The sequence below is a fragment of the Parasteatoda tepidariorum genome, chromosome 6 (genome assembly GCF_982258835.1).
Source record: "Parasteatoda tepidariorum strain Cologne lab strain chromosome 6, Ptep-v5.0, whole genome shotgun sequence".
Classification (NCBI taxonomy): domain Eukaryota; kingdom Metazoa; phylum Arthropoda; class Arachnida; order Araneae; family Theridiidae; genus Parasteatoda; species Parasteatoda tepidariorum.
This window is the reverse complement of record NC_141760.1, coordinates 108675888-108690943: the sequence shown is the minus strand read 5'-3', so window position 1 is coordinate 108690943 and position 15056 is coordinate 108675888. Positions and strand designations below refer to the sequence as shown.

Sequence of the window (15056 nt, the reverse complement as noted above, 5' to 3'; positions counted from 1 at the left end):
CGAAATAATCAATCTCCAATTCAGTACTCCCAGAGGTATTGATTTGTTATGGCAACATGGAGGACTTTACGACTCGACAGACTTTAGTCACCATTTACAACACGGGGAGGTTTCAGCCGGCGGGTTTAGAACGCACGAACTCTCGGACATGGGCCCAGCGCCCTACCGACCAGGCTATCCCGGCCCAGGATAAATGAATAGAGTATATGATTGGATCCTCCCTATAAAACGGGTTTGGACGCGTGTGTGGCTGAATGTATTCTTGGCAATAGATCGTGCCACTAAAAAATTAAATTAAATAATTCCTCCCTATAAAACGGGTTTGGACGCGTGTGTGGCTGAATGTATTCTTGGCAATAGATCGTGCCACTAAAAAATTAAAAAACGCACCATCTGCCTAAAGAATTCTCTTGATTTCAAGCAGGCTTGCTGGTATTAGCAAGAGGCATAAGTAACAACATCTTCCTTTTTGCATTGTACTTGCAATGGGAGGTTCATATCTTCTGCTAATTTTTTTGTTAGTTTATAACTTCTTGCATCAGGTCTGGACCAATGGCTAATCAGCTTGGATAAGAAACAACAGCCTTACAGTAAGTCTCACCCTTAACTTTGGGCTAAATGTTAACTACCCGAACTAAATCAGGATAAATGAGGAATGAACGATGCATATTTTAGTTAGCTTAAAGGTACGTCGGCTCACTTAAGGTCAGGTGGATGAGAAAAAGAAATATGAAGACTTTACTAAATAGTTGGGCGAAATGTAGAGAGTTTGCTAAATCGATTTTTCAGTATATAAACAAACGCAAAGTCTTAACAAATATTGAAGTGACTCGTACTTCTTGAGGCTGCTTATCGAATTTCATGTACAGTATCGTGAACATTTAACGCGTAAATAGAAGACTCACCAGAAGCTTCTCCTGAAACTGCGATTGCCACCATTAGAGCTAGACCCCATCCCAGAGGAGCAGCAACAGAACTAGTGGACTGGGTGAAAACTAAAACTGCGTTCATAGCATTACCAAAGAGCTGTGAAAAGAAAAGAGACTATTTTAAACAAAGATTTGTGCACAAAGAAACGGAATACTGGAAAATACAGAGAAAATAAAAAGAAGTTATCAAAATTTAATTTAAGTGGAGATGGATTTGTTTAAGAATAGCTGAACCGATTAAAAAGCAGCTGGTCGCGATGATTTTAAAATTTCAAACATAAGGGTTATAGCACTCACAGAAAAAAAGAGGACTGGATTCATATTTTTGAATTAACCCATTAATGTATAAGTCGCAATTTTTCATTATTGTACAATTGAAACATTAAAAGAACGCTTTGGCAAGAAAACGTCGATAATTAACTCTCATTTGAATAAATCATCGAGTTTAACCCCAGTAGAAAAATCAACAGATATTTTTTCATTAAGAAAACTTATTGATTCTTGTCAAGCCGAAATAAGGAATTTAGAATCTTTGGCAATTGAACAAGAAAATTATGGGGCTTTACTCTGTCCTATACTTATTAAATTATTTCCCTCAGATATAGTGTTAGAAATAACTAAAGAATATAGCAATGATGACGAGTGGAAAGTATCAGAGATCCTAGAAATTTTAAAAAGGATGTAATTAGCCGAGAAAAAGCCACATCCTCTATAACACGAGTTTCAGAATGTTCCCTCCTCAAAGCGTAGCAGTGGAGCCGAGAATTCGAATAAACAAAATAAAAAACCGCATATCAACAGCGTCAGGTTTATTAAATGAATCGAGTAATAATAATTAAAAAAAATGTATCTCTTGCTATAACTATAGACATAATTTATGGGATTGTAAGGAATTCAAAATGAAATAAATAAATAGATGAGAAAATGGATATTTTAAAGAGGAGCGGTTGTTGCTTTATTTATTTTCGATTTGGTCATACGGCTGAAAAATGCAGGAGTTTTGTAAAATGCGATGTATGTTTTAGACGTTATTATGCATTTATGTGTCCGGAAAAGAAAACAGATAGTAAAGCAGAAAGTATGGTTTTAATTTGCAATCCGGAAGTATTAATGCAATTGTAACAATTTGCTTAATAAACAGACAAAGAGAAATCGTTATACGGAGATTGATAGACACGGGGACCCAAAAGTCGTATCTTTTAAAAGAAACAATAAATAAAATAGGTTACAAACCAATAAGGCAAGAAAACTTAAATCATTGTCTTTTCGGTGGATTGCAAAGAACACATCAGCATGATAAATATAAAAAAAATTTGAGAAATTTAAATCTGGATTATTTTTGTAATTTTGAAGTTTATGATCCGGAAAAAATTCGGACAGAAATTCCTAAAATAAGAAACGGCTCGTGGATAAAAGCAAGTGGTTGCAAGAGATGCCGAAGACCATTTTAATCGCAATATAAAGGAACTTGAAGATGGGAGATATGAAAGGAACCTTCCGTGGATCTTCCTTGGCCTGATTCTAGAAGTGTAGCTGAAAGAAGATTAAAGAACTGCGTTGAGTCTTTAAAGAAATCAGAAACATTAGAAGATTATGAAGCAGTATTTAAAGAATGGCTGCGAGAGGGAATTATCGAAGAAGTTGGCCCGGACGATACCAGGGCTAAAGAGAATAGAAGGGCTAGTTCACTCCGCTCTTAGAGCTGAAGCTACTATTTCCCTCCTCATGACGTCACTGTGTCCACAGATCTCGGAGATCGCAAGCAAAGATATTATGATAACTTTGCATCTTTCTCTTTGTAAAAATAAGTTAGACTTTTTCTGGTTATTAGCTTTCAAACTTTACGTAATTAAAACATTATATCTACATATTCTTTTATAATAATAAGTTAAGTTAAATTTAGAATCCCTGATTTTAAAATATGCCTTTAATAGCAATTTGTTCATACTTAATCATTAGGAAACATCAACCTTAAACGCTAATTACTGAAACAAAATAATTTAGGAGAATTCCAACTATATACTATATATTTTATTTATACTTTTTATTTGCATTTTAATTTTCTCTGACTTTATCCATTTTTTAATTTTTTTCACCTGCCTTTCTTTTTGAAGTAACGAGGCGGTTTCGAATTTAGATAATGAATTTTTATAAAAGTTCTTAACGACAGAATAAACGTATTGCTGTTTTATATTAACTGCATCATTTCGAAATCCATTCTTTGCATAGTTGTTCATTTATTTTAGGGAACACGCGGAAAATTATATTTTTTCCTTTTGTTCTTCTATCAAAATTTTTTCAAGTTGCAATCGCGCAAACTGGCATTTCGATAATAGTTTTAAACTCTTGTAAATTCACTGCAAAAACTGAGGAAAGTCATTATAGAAAATAACAAATGTCTTAGAATATCTCGCAAAAAGAAATGCTCCAATATTAGTTAGAGCTAGTAAAGCCGAGCGCTCCGTTCTTGAAGTAAAAGTGCGAGCTTTGCGCCAAAGTGACGTCACTATGGAAAATCAGAGGATTGGCGCGGCGAGAGCTACTTCAAAGGAGCGAACCAGCCCTTCTATTCTCTTTAGCCCTGGGACGATACAGCCATCTGGGCTAACTTCGTACCATTAACTGGGTGTTAATTGTTTCGTATGAATTTTCTTTGTATCTATCATATGCAAAGCGTTCCATTCTGTGACAACTCTGTGTAAATTGACACACCTGATATTTTTTTTATCCCCTCAACATCAATTTTAAGATAAACTTCATTTGTGGGAAAATTCATTTGAACTCTTTTGTTGTCGAACTGAAATAAACTTATTTCAAATCAAAATTGTATGTAAAAAAGATCATCATAAAGATTTCCAATAGATAAAAACCAAAAAATAATAGCTGTATTAGGAGTGACCTACATAAAGACTTTCTAGAGTAGTAAACATTATTTTACTACAAGGAAATAACATTTACAATAAAAACTATCATAAATAAAATGTACAGGTTTTAAGGAGTGACAGTACCCTTGAAAGATTTTTTTTTAAATAAAAGTATAATCATTCATTTTGTGAATGCTTTACATGCTCATTTAACCTATAATCAATAATTTATCTTCAAAAAATAGTTAAACTGTTTTATTTTTTTATAATTTTAAAAGATATTGAAAAATTCAATATTTTTAAATCTCTAAAGGCTTTTTTATTTTAACATATTTTCAAAAACAAATTTTTTCTTTGTGCTTGCAATATTCATCTTAACAATTTTGTGCATCCATTTGTTGATATATCAATTAGAACATTTTTAATAGATTATTTTGTAAAAATGTAGAAAAAAAAGTTAGAAATTCCTGTTAAGTATATATAACATGCTGTAAAAATTGTAGTAATACCTCATGAAATGCTTATTCCATGCACAGTTTAAATAAGTGTATCATACTTAAGATAAAAAAAGTTTACTTCAAAGCTTTATCTTAAATAGAAAAAATTCCTTGGGGATTTAATTAAGATTAAAACACAAAATAATGATCTATGAGAAAAACCACTTTAAAGTCTATTTGCTGATCAAGTTTCTGTTTTAAGGGCAATCTAAAATCATTCATAACTTTTTTTTAAATGTAGATAAAGAGATGATTTTTTTTCACTGCATTTGAAATAGTTTGAAGTTTTATTATAAGCAATAAAATAAACATCGATATTGTCATTTTTTGGGTACTATGACCCATTAATAACCTACAAACTTTTTTAAACTGATGCTAGGAATCTCGGGACCCTTATTAAGCAGGTGAAAAAGATACAGACTAATATAAAACATTTCAAACTATTATAACTTCGAATTAAAATGTTGTAAAATTCTGAGATTTGAGCTAATAAAAACGATATTGCAAGCAATATTTTTCTTATTAGACACTGTTATTAAGCACTTAGAAAAAAAAAAATTCTAATGCCCACCTGTGTTAACATCCGTCAATTCAGGCATATACAGGGCGATTTTGTTGGCCTCTAGCTCAAGGGCACCATATTAGGTGGGCCAGCGTCGCTCCCACAGTAAAGATAGACAGTACAGAGATTGAAAAACATCCATTCCTTGCCCGGGATTTGAACCCCGAACCTTTCTGATGCAAGGACAGTTCCCTGCCCCCTACACAGGCCGGTCGACGCTTGGAGAAAATAGAAAAACAAATATGCATACATTTTAAAATGTATGACACTGAAAAAAATTATTTTAACTGAAAAATGGTTTGAAAAAGTTTTCTGAAATGTATAGCCTTAATAATGTGTATTTAAAAAATAATGCTGTTTGATATGTGAAAGGGTCAAAATAAAGCTCGGTAAAAAAAATTAGGTAATCAATCAAATAATTTTTGAAAAATCATGTGGCCAAAAGTTGCATAATTCCTTCTTATTCGTTTTGTTTGATATTTTCCTAGGTGACGAAAATTGATTGCAAAATATATTTTTTAATTAGTTCAAAGTTTAGAATTGTACTTAGGCTATCTGAGAAGTAGTATCGATCTACGTTATTGTTCAAACCAATTAATTCTTGTTTTCCAGTATAAGATAAAGGATAAACGATGCAAAATGATTATCATCTACTTCGTTAAAAAGTGGAGACATCTCATGATAGTGAACTTCATGTTTAATTTCTTAAAAAGGTGGAAAGAAATATTTTATATATAAATATAAAAATCTTCATTTGTACTGTTTAGCGATGTACCGAGGGCAAACATTTTACTGAGTCTGGCACCGGGTAAAAGCTTCACTTGTTACCTGGCTGTTTTCGGATGCCCGGTGGAATATGTAATTATTACTTTAATTCTTTTGGTAAAAGTGCGACCAAAAACAATCAAACTGTTTTCAATAATATTTTCTTCCACTAAACGTCATAAACTCACAATCACTAAATTAAAACTGTTACCAGCATTGTACTTTCTTCGTCAGTTTGAATGAAAAAGTACAAAATAATTACATTCTTTTTACTTTTCAGATTTGTCACTTCAGTTTGAAAACAAGGCTTATGCAACGTGCAAAATATTGGATCATCTATATATATATTTCTCTTACACGGCACCAAAAAAAGCCTCATTACAACTCCCCGAATGGCAACGTTAGAAAATCGACCAATGATTGCTGCTAAAAATGCCACATGCCAAATGTCACATGAGGTGGCTCAACATATAGCGCTTTTAGAAAAGGAAACAATAACCAGAGTGAGCATTATCAGGTTGTTCAATTCAGTTTCATGCCCTAAAAACATGATAATATTTAATTTAAACTCAATTAGGAATTAATTAGGCTGGCCTTCTCCATGACTTTAAATAAGTCACATAGTTAGACTTTTGAGAAAATCAGTTTAGTATTGACTAAACAAGTTTTTAGTCATGGATAACTTTATGTTGGCCTGTCAAGAGTTAAGTCATTTGACGGCCTTTCAATAATTGCTCCAAGATGCCAAATCTATAATTGTGTTTTCGAAGAAATTCTAAATGCTTAGTATTAATTTCTAAGAGCTTTGCAGAAAAAAATGTTTTTTGGAAAAAATTTAATTGAAACTTCTATTGGCAGTAGGCAAGGGGAACTGCCAAAATCAAAACTCCCCGATTAGAAATGCAGCATGGCGACCTCCACGTGGTATTTCTCGGGTAATGCTAACAGCCATGCATTTTAATTTATTGTATGTAAAACATCCTTATTTTGTTCTAAAATATTATGTACTTAATCACAAATGTTAATTAATATCTATATATATATTTCTCTTACACGGCGATAAAAAAAAGCCTCATTACAACTCTCCGAATGGCAACGCTAGAAGATCAACCAATAATTGCCGCTAAAAATGTCACATGCCAAATCTAGGTTGGGTGGCTCAACATATAGCGCTTCTAAAAACGGAAACTGAAATAACCAGAGGGTAAAATATTATGTGCTTATGCGCATCGTATTTTTTGTTAAATAATTTATTTATTATATATCAGTTTATAGATGGTAACGAGAAGAGTTTTGTGGTTGCTATGGTGACTAATTAGAAGGTAAATTGTTTTTTTTGAGTGAGTATGAGATTTGTTTTTTGGAACTGCGATGCTGTAATTTTATTGTTTAGTTAATAAATCTTCCTTTTATATTAAACGTGATAGTAGTTTCCTTAATTATTTGATTCGAAGTCCTTGAAGTTTTATTTGAGGTCAGTTTATTTTGTATTTTTTGACAAGAGAGAGCATTCTCACCAAACGAGATTTCTTCCGAAATTCAATGTTTTGTTTATGCAGGGTTTTTCCATTGCAATTTCTCTTATTTAAATTTTTAATAGACTTAATTATGGCCAAAATTTTAACCTTTTTAAAGAGATATCAGTTTTGGAAATTTTATCTTAAGATTTTATACTATAGCACATTTCTAATAGGTTTAACGAATTACATGTCATTTATTTGAATTCAAATTTATTTTAATGACTTAGTATTTACTAAAAAGATGTAATTTTTTTTTAAAAAAAAGTTGTTATATGGATTTGAATGATTGTTTTGAATTCTTAGAATTTTGTTCATTTGCAATGTACCTAAGTTAGTAGCGAGCGAAGCGAGCTTGGTTTGCGAAGCAAACCATATAAGATTGCGTAGCAATTTTCGGGGGTTGGCGAGAGTTAGCGAACAGGGGGCACAGCCCACTAGTAGAAATGGATTTCAATAATGCTGATCACCAAAAAATATTTCATTTCGCGATAAAACAAATTTTTGTGTTCTTGAAAATGAAAAACTTTTTGAGGGTTATTATCTCACAAGGAAAAGTTAGGGTTTCAAGTTTATATTTTTAAATAACAATTTTTTTTTCTAAAACTTTCATAATTTCTAGCATTAACTAATTTATTATACACATTTAGTTGAGTTTAGGTGAGTAACTGCAATATTTGATAATTTATTTTGCTAATATGTTTCTCATTTAGCTAATGTTTTGATTTTTTCGCCATGTACAATCTAAATAGTTAATATACTTTTTTAAAAGTCAATAAGAACATTGATAGAATTCTTCTACATAAGTACAATACTATGTCTTTGATGATAAAATACTATGTCTTTGATGATAATATACTATGTCTTTGTGCTAGAACATTGTGTTCATTGGCGAGCGAGCGCAGTGAGCCATGGTACACGGCGTGAACCACATAGGATTGCGTAGCAATTCTCGGGGGTTGGCGAGGGTCAGCGAGCAGGGGGCGGAGCCTCCTAGTTTCATATATTGCGGGTTGGGTTTTAGTATTGTATACAATGCTTAGGCATTGAATACGATCTCAGTTTCCAACTTTGACTTTAAAATATCTACTTTATATCATTAAAAAGGTACAAATATCTGAAATTGATCGTAATTATTATAATTATTATTAATTTATCAATTAAAATACACATTTGTAATTAATCTCTGTCACTGAAATTTTACTTAAAAGATACGAACTAACTCCAACTGTTATGATAAGTGAGTTCTGATTCCCGGAAATATACCTATGAATGTTGGGTAATATTTTCTTCTTAACATAGGTTTACGGGACACGTCATTTTGACGGATTTCGACTTTTGTAAGGAAAATTATAAAACCCGTTTGAATTTTTATTTTATCTCTTGTAATGACTTTTAACCATTGATCGAAGTAAATATATATTAAATGCTATTTTCATCAAAACGTTGAAATATTGAAATTCTCTATGTGGTATACCTATTTCTACGGATATGCGTCAATTTGACGCGATCATGAAGTTTAAGTAAATAAGAAATCATCGCATCAATAATAAATAGGAATGTGCCGACAATACTTCGATTCGTTATCTCAAATAAAACAAGTGATAAACAACTGTTGCCGATAAGTAATAATGGAAAGAACAAACGCAGAATGTCAATTGATGTCAGCGTGTCAGTGTTTGAAGGTTTCAGTTGCTTAGTTCGAGTATTGAAACATAAAATACTAGAATATTTCATAAATATATATCTTCATTTTTTTCTTATAGTATACACGTACATTCATTTTTAAGTGCAGAGATGCCAACTGCTCCGGACACGCGAAAATAATTAAAAAAATGGTAAATAACAACAAAGTAAATTTTTAAATATGAAGTGGTAAATTATATAGGCCTACGAATTATTTAGAAATAGTGGTGGATAAAAATCTACTCAATTGAATTTATTAAACTAAGAATCACAATTCTTTCATACGTCAAATTGACGTGTGTCCGTAGAGATAGGTATATAAGAAACGTCCGTAAACCTAGTGTTAATAATAGTGAATACTGGTTTGAATTATTAATATTATTTGATGATTGTATTGGCTGGGCAATAAATAAAAAATTTCATTATTTATTTCGATTAAAAGTAAAGTTATTCGTATCTGAAATTTAGTTTTATTTCTTAAACTGAGCCATTTATCATTTAAGAGTTGTTAGTTTAAAAAGACGACATTCGAATAGAAACGTTTTTAAATTTGGACAGCTTTTTTTAAAAAATTGCTAATGTATGTAATACAGTCAAACCTCGTTATAGTGAACCTTTAAGGGACCAAAATTATGGTTCGCTATAACTGGGATTTCACTATATCCGTACTGTAAACAATTTTAACTCATTTTTTTCCGAACTGCTCCCCTTTATTACGCATTATTTAAATAAATAACCCATAAAAAGAAATACAAAAATTGTTTAAAAAAAAAGTATGTAGTAACAGAAAATGTGTTAACTTTTATTTTTTATTACTCTTCGTCTTGATTACAAAAAATTTAGGGGATGTCCTTTATTTAGAGATGGGAAACTGAGATAAAAGAAGTAAATAAGAAAAAATGCTTATGGCTACATTCCACGCAATAGATGGTTTTAAAAATCGGTATATGTATTTTATGTGGAAATTTCAAAATTACCAAAAAATGAAGAAGAAAAAATCAGTGGAAGACAAAAAAAAAAAGTTCATAATATCCAATTTCCTCTCTTCTTTTCGTTCCCATACATCCACAAAAAGTAATGTATTTAATATGTGTATAGCAAAGCACGGGGCGAATATTTCGTTCACTATATCCGGGAGTTCGCTATAAACCATGTTCACTATGGCGGTGTTCGACTGTAGAAATTGTTTTAAGACTTCATTTACATATAGACACTTCTTATAAATAATGCATACGTAACTTTAAAACACAGTTTTATTTTAATAATTTTTAAAGCTAAACGGTGTTTATTTTGAATTACCAAACTAATTGCATCATTGGCGAATAGTTCTGGTGATTTGAATGTGGAATTTTTAACAAAGTATGACTCTTAATACCCATGCATTCTTAACAAAGTATTTCTGCTCATTAAATTGTTTTTTTATTTTATAATAATAAAACCATGTTTAATCCTTAAGGAAAACTTTGATCAAATAGTTGTTTAATGCAGCATATTATTACCCACAAAGCTGGTAATTATATCTTCTAAATTTTAAATCGACCACCAAATTATATTTACAGCACGAACATACCAGTCTTGGGTATTCACAAAAATTGCCTGTTTGAGTTAAAAATAGGGTGTATTCGTCACGGCGCCAATTAGGTACTAGCAATTAAGAACTACAATTTTAAACAAAAGAAATTGCATTTTTTGATAGTTTATCTCTTTAAGATTATTGTATCAAAATATTGAAATGACTTTTGTAAAAATGTAAAAGTTATAGCGTAATATGTCAAGCGCGTGGCATAGGGCGCGCAGTGACCTGAAAGATTATATGGACCCGTGAGCTCAGTTATCTTATCTTTATGGACCTGATATTGATGCATTGTATATGGATGATTGACACAAAAAAGTTTCAACGCAATTTACTTGAAAGTATGTTTCTCTATCTCTAACTACTGCAATTTTCAACCGATTTACAACAAATTTTGTCTCAAAATGTTCACAACAAGTATAGTTTTCACTGCACGTTGGGATTTTTTTTTTTTTTTTAAATTGGGTTGACTGGTTTTTAGTAATCCACAAAAATGTAACTAATTTTATGTCATTTTTTAAGTCTTTTTCCTCAAAACGCAGCTATTTTGTAAGAAAGAAGAAAAAAATATTTTTAATTCCTGGGGAGCAACATTCTTAAAGTTTAAAAAAAAATCAAAATGGAATCAAATTTCGATGATTTTTTTTCAAGTTATGAGTTCAGCAAGTTATGGATGATTTTTTTTTAAAAAAAAGTTATAAACTATATATTAGATCAGAGCTACTTTTTTTTTAATTTTTTTGATTTCGTAACATAATGAAAATTAAAATATGTATACAGTCGAACTCGTTTATAACGAGCACAAAGGGACCGTAACATGTACTCGTTAAATCCGAGTGCTCGTAATAAACGGGTCCTTAAGGCAGACGTGCAACCAGAAGTGGGGGGGTGGGCTTGGGAGGTCAAATGATTGAGTTGACTTAAAATTTAATTAATACTTACTTACTTTAATTACATTAATTAATTTAATTAAAAACTTTTCTTAATTTAATGACAGCTAACTCCCCAACCAGCAAAAAAATTTCTAGTTGCGCTACAGTCTTTAAAGAAAGATAAAATAAAGGAAAAGATTCTTACCAAAACATTTATTTTTTTCATTAATTTAGATATTTAAAATAGTTTGTCAGCTTACTTTGAACTCGCTCATTTCATATCATTTTGAAAAAAAGATAAGACAGAAAGACTAGAAAGATGAGAAAAAAGGTTGCAAGACAGAAAAATATTGCTCGCTAAAACCGAGTGTTGCTCGTTAAAAGCGACTTCTGTTCCATAGACTTAACATTGATCCAACGAAATATTCTCGTTTCCCTCGGTAAATCCGAGTTCTCGTTAAATCAGAGCTCGTTATAAACGAGTTCGACTGTATTGCAAAATGAAAGCGGACCATCCTGAATCACTCTTCATCTAATGATTGGATCTTCAAGTTCTGGGATTCCTTCTTAATGATTAGAAGGGAAGACCTCAAATACGCTAATTAATTTGTGAGGAAGACATTGTAACTAAGTTACGCAATCAAACACAAAAATGTACTTTCTCTCAATACACATGCCTGTTTTTTCAACGGATTCGGGTTTCTGACCTCCAAAATATATTGGGTAGCCTCAATCTGGGATATATGGTTCCCATAGTTTGGTCAGGAGAGCGATCCAAAGTTCGGACCCCTTAATGTTGCTTTTACTTTTTGCGTATTTCGCAATTTCTCGAGAACTTAGCGAATTAAAAAAATTTTGCTCAAAATTATAAAATTCGTTTATCGAAAGATAATTCCATGTGAAGAATAAATTTTAGTAAATATTTATTATTTTTGATTATTTAATTTAGTAGTAGACGAAAAAAAATTGGAATTGCAAGGAATGCAGTTTCTCGCATCGTTTTACATTATAAAAATTAACATGGCAAAATGGAAAATTTGAGTGAAATCGGTCGAATTGTTTCTGAGAAATTCAATTTTATAGAAGTCTTTCATCAAAATTTAAGTTTCTCAGGAGCCATTCAACCGATTTCACTCAGATTTTGGATTTTTCAATGAAAAATTAAATAATTTGAAATGATTTAAATAGTTTTATGCCTTACCATTCAAAATTTGCTTCAACTTTTATTAAATAAAATAATAATATTTACTAACATTTACTTTTTGCAAGGATAAACGAATTTGTAATTGAGTGCAAAAATTTTTTAATTCCCTTAAAAAGTTCTCGAGATATAGCAAAATATGCAAAAGGTAAAATTATCATTAAGGGGTCCAAACTATAGATCGCTCTCCTGACCAAACTATGGGGACTATATTTCCTATATTATAAATTGCGGCTATCCCCTATATTTTGGTGATAATAAAATCCGAATCTGTTGAAAAAAATGATGTTTATTCAGAGAAAGTACGTTTCTGCGTCTGATTTCGTTACTTAAAATATCGTCTGTACTAATCAATTAGCATAATTGAGGTTACTTCCCTGAACCATTAAGAATGAGTCCTAGAACATGAAGATCTGATCATTAGATCAAAAATTATTCAGATTGATCGTTTTTTTTTTTTTTATTTGTTTTTTTTTGCACACTGTACAACATGATAAAAAAATGTATTAAGCTAAGTTAATCATAATCGTTTCAAATTTCATTAAAAAATCTTTCTTTTTTACAGGCTTCTACTGTGTTATTATCCCTAAACCACATGGTAGTGTCGAATCACGTGGTATTGCAAGGCGTGTTAACACTGTAGCTTTAAGGCTTGGGTTTATTACCACGTTGAATCAAGTGACATCAAGCGTTTGATTCAGCGTGATATCTGTTAGCGACTTCTCGTGAACAGCGGTAGTGCAAGGGATAAAGCGTTCGCTTACTCATGAGGTGCCCCAGGTTCAAATCCCAGCGATGGGTGGTTGATTGATATGAATTCTCCTCCTGACTCGCTCCAACCACATTGCTGTCATAAAATATCCTCAGGATCATGGGGTAGAATCCTCTTGCCATTGGGCTAACAGTTGGAGGGTTTCTTGGTTTTCTTCTTCCTGTAACGCAAAGGCGGGATAATTACATCGTAAATTCCTCCACGGATGCTTGTTTATACCAATGCTTGATCTAGTTCCTTTGTTCTCCGGGTTGGGTTTAAAATTACAAAAGTTATGGAATTGGACATTGATAGTCGTAGATTCAAAATTTTGTCGGCTGTTCAACGCTGGTAATAAAATTAAAATAAAAAGTGACGTTACACGCGTGTGTCAAACCTGATTGGCTGACCTATGCTTGACGTCACTTACCAGTATCCAATTGAAGAAAGGATAAGATTTTTTTTTTAATATTTATTTTGAATGGTTCTTGAATTCAATAATTGTTATAAAATACTTATATTAAAGGTTAGAAAGATATACATATCTTATATTTTGATGCAGTTAAAATAAAATTGTAAGAAGTGATTTTAAAAAAATATTTTTCCTAGATAAAGGATTATTGATAAAATATTTGATTTTTTTTCAAAAAAAAGTAAGAATTTGCCTGTAATTTTATATAGAATGTAATTTTATGTGATTTTTCCATGCTACCGTTGTAAAAACGTCAAAACTCGTAACAAATATGGGATAAATCGAAATGAATTAAAAAGCCTTTTTTAGAATATTTCAAAGCTTCATTCGCCGATAAAACTGAACTCAATACTTTCAATCCCGCCTTGGACAGTAGATATTTGTTAAATTTCAATAATACTTATTTTCCCATAGTTAACTATAAGATTGAGACCTCCAATGTGTATACTATTTTACTTCATTTTGCCAAGAATTCTAAAAATATATAGCAAGAGCGTTGATTATGAAACATCCTGTAAAGCTATTAAAAAAACTTGTATACAACTGTTATTTCGAACTTAGGTCAAATTAAAGGGCTTATTATGGAACAATTTCAAGCCACAGAAAAAAAATTGGAAAAAAAACAAAACAAAAAAACATTTCTGATTAAGTGTAAAGACAACTTTTCGCTTTTTGCAATAACTTTCCATTCAAAAAGTGAAAGTTGAAAATTTTAAACCTGAACCATATATATTTTAATATAAATATTTTTGTAACACCATTTTGTTAAACAAATCTGTTTAAATTGATAAAAAATATTGTGCATTTTAATCCCTATAAAAAGGAAAAAATATTTAAAATGTGACATTTCTTTATAAATATCTTCAATTAATGTTTACGAAAGGACATATATAAAAATTATTTTCAGGACGTTGGTGCAAAATTTGTGTTTAACCCAAAAAGTTTCGTCTTATTTTTTTATTTGATTGTAGTTTTCAGTAGCATTAAAAAAAATTTTAAAAGTACAGTAATTTTAAATAAAATTTGCCTTACAATTTAAAGTATATTTTTCTGCTAAAAAGTATTTAAAACTTATTGACTAGGATATTAAAGTTATTATTTCACCTTAATTTACATGTTCTAGTGCAATTTTAAATTACTTTTTGGGCCGAAAAACTTTTTCATCGAAATAATACACCCAATTGGCAATGCTAGTGTAGAATATTATGAATTTAATCCCCCAGAAATAAGAATCCAAAACGATAAAGATTTATTTAATTTTATTACATTCACGCGAAGGTAATTTACGAGAACTGTGTATAGTGAATACAGCTAGAAGAAAAGCACCTGTCAAGAAGTAATTCATTAAGTTCCTAATGGATTGACAT

The 15056-nt window shown here is 31.0% G+C and overlaps 2 protein-coding genes across 5 annotated transcripts in view; one reads left to right on the top strand and one right to left on the bottom strand.

Annotated features, from left to right (window-relative positions):
* Window positions 1-15056, top strand: part of LOC107437256 (long-chain-fatty-acid--CoA ligase 5) — a 371824-nt gene that overhangs the window by 275089 nt on the left and 81679 nt on the right. The gene's annotated exons all lie outside the window — the stretch shown is intronic.
* The window catches only part of LOC107442900 (aquaporin-7), a 42601-nt gene that overhangs the window by 22381 nt on the left and 5164 nt on the right, over window positions 1-15056 (bottom strand). For 2 of the 4 annotated variants that reach the window (XM_043050035.3, XM_016056580.4), the window contains exon 2: window positions 906-1026. In XM_043050035.3, coding sequence (XP_042905969.1) covers window positions 906-1026 — 121 coding nt within the window. Of the gene's footprint in view, window positions 1-905; window positions 1027-4861; window positions 4990-13230; window positions 13399-15056 lie in introns of those variants that run through there. The other 2 variants (XM_071178248.2, XM_071178247.2) reach the window with 2 other exon arrangements.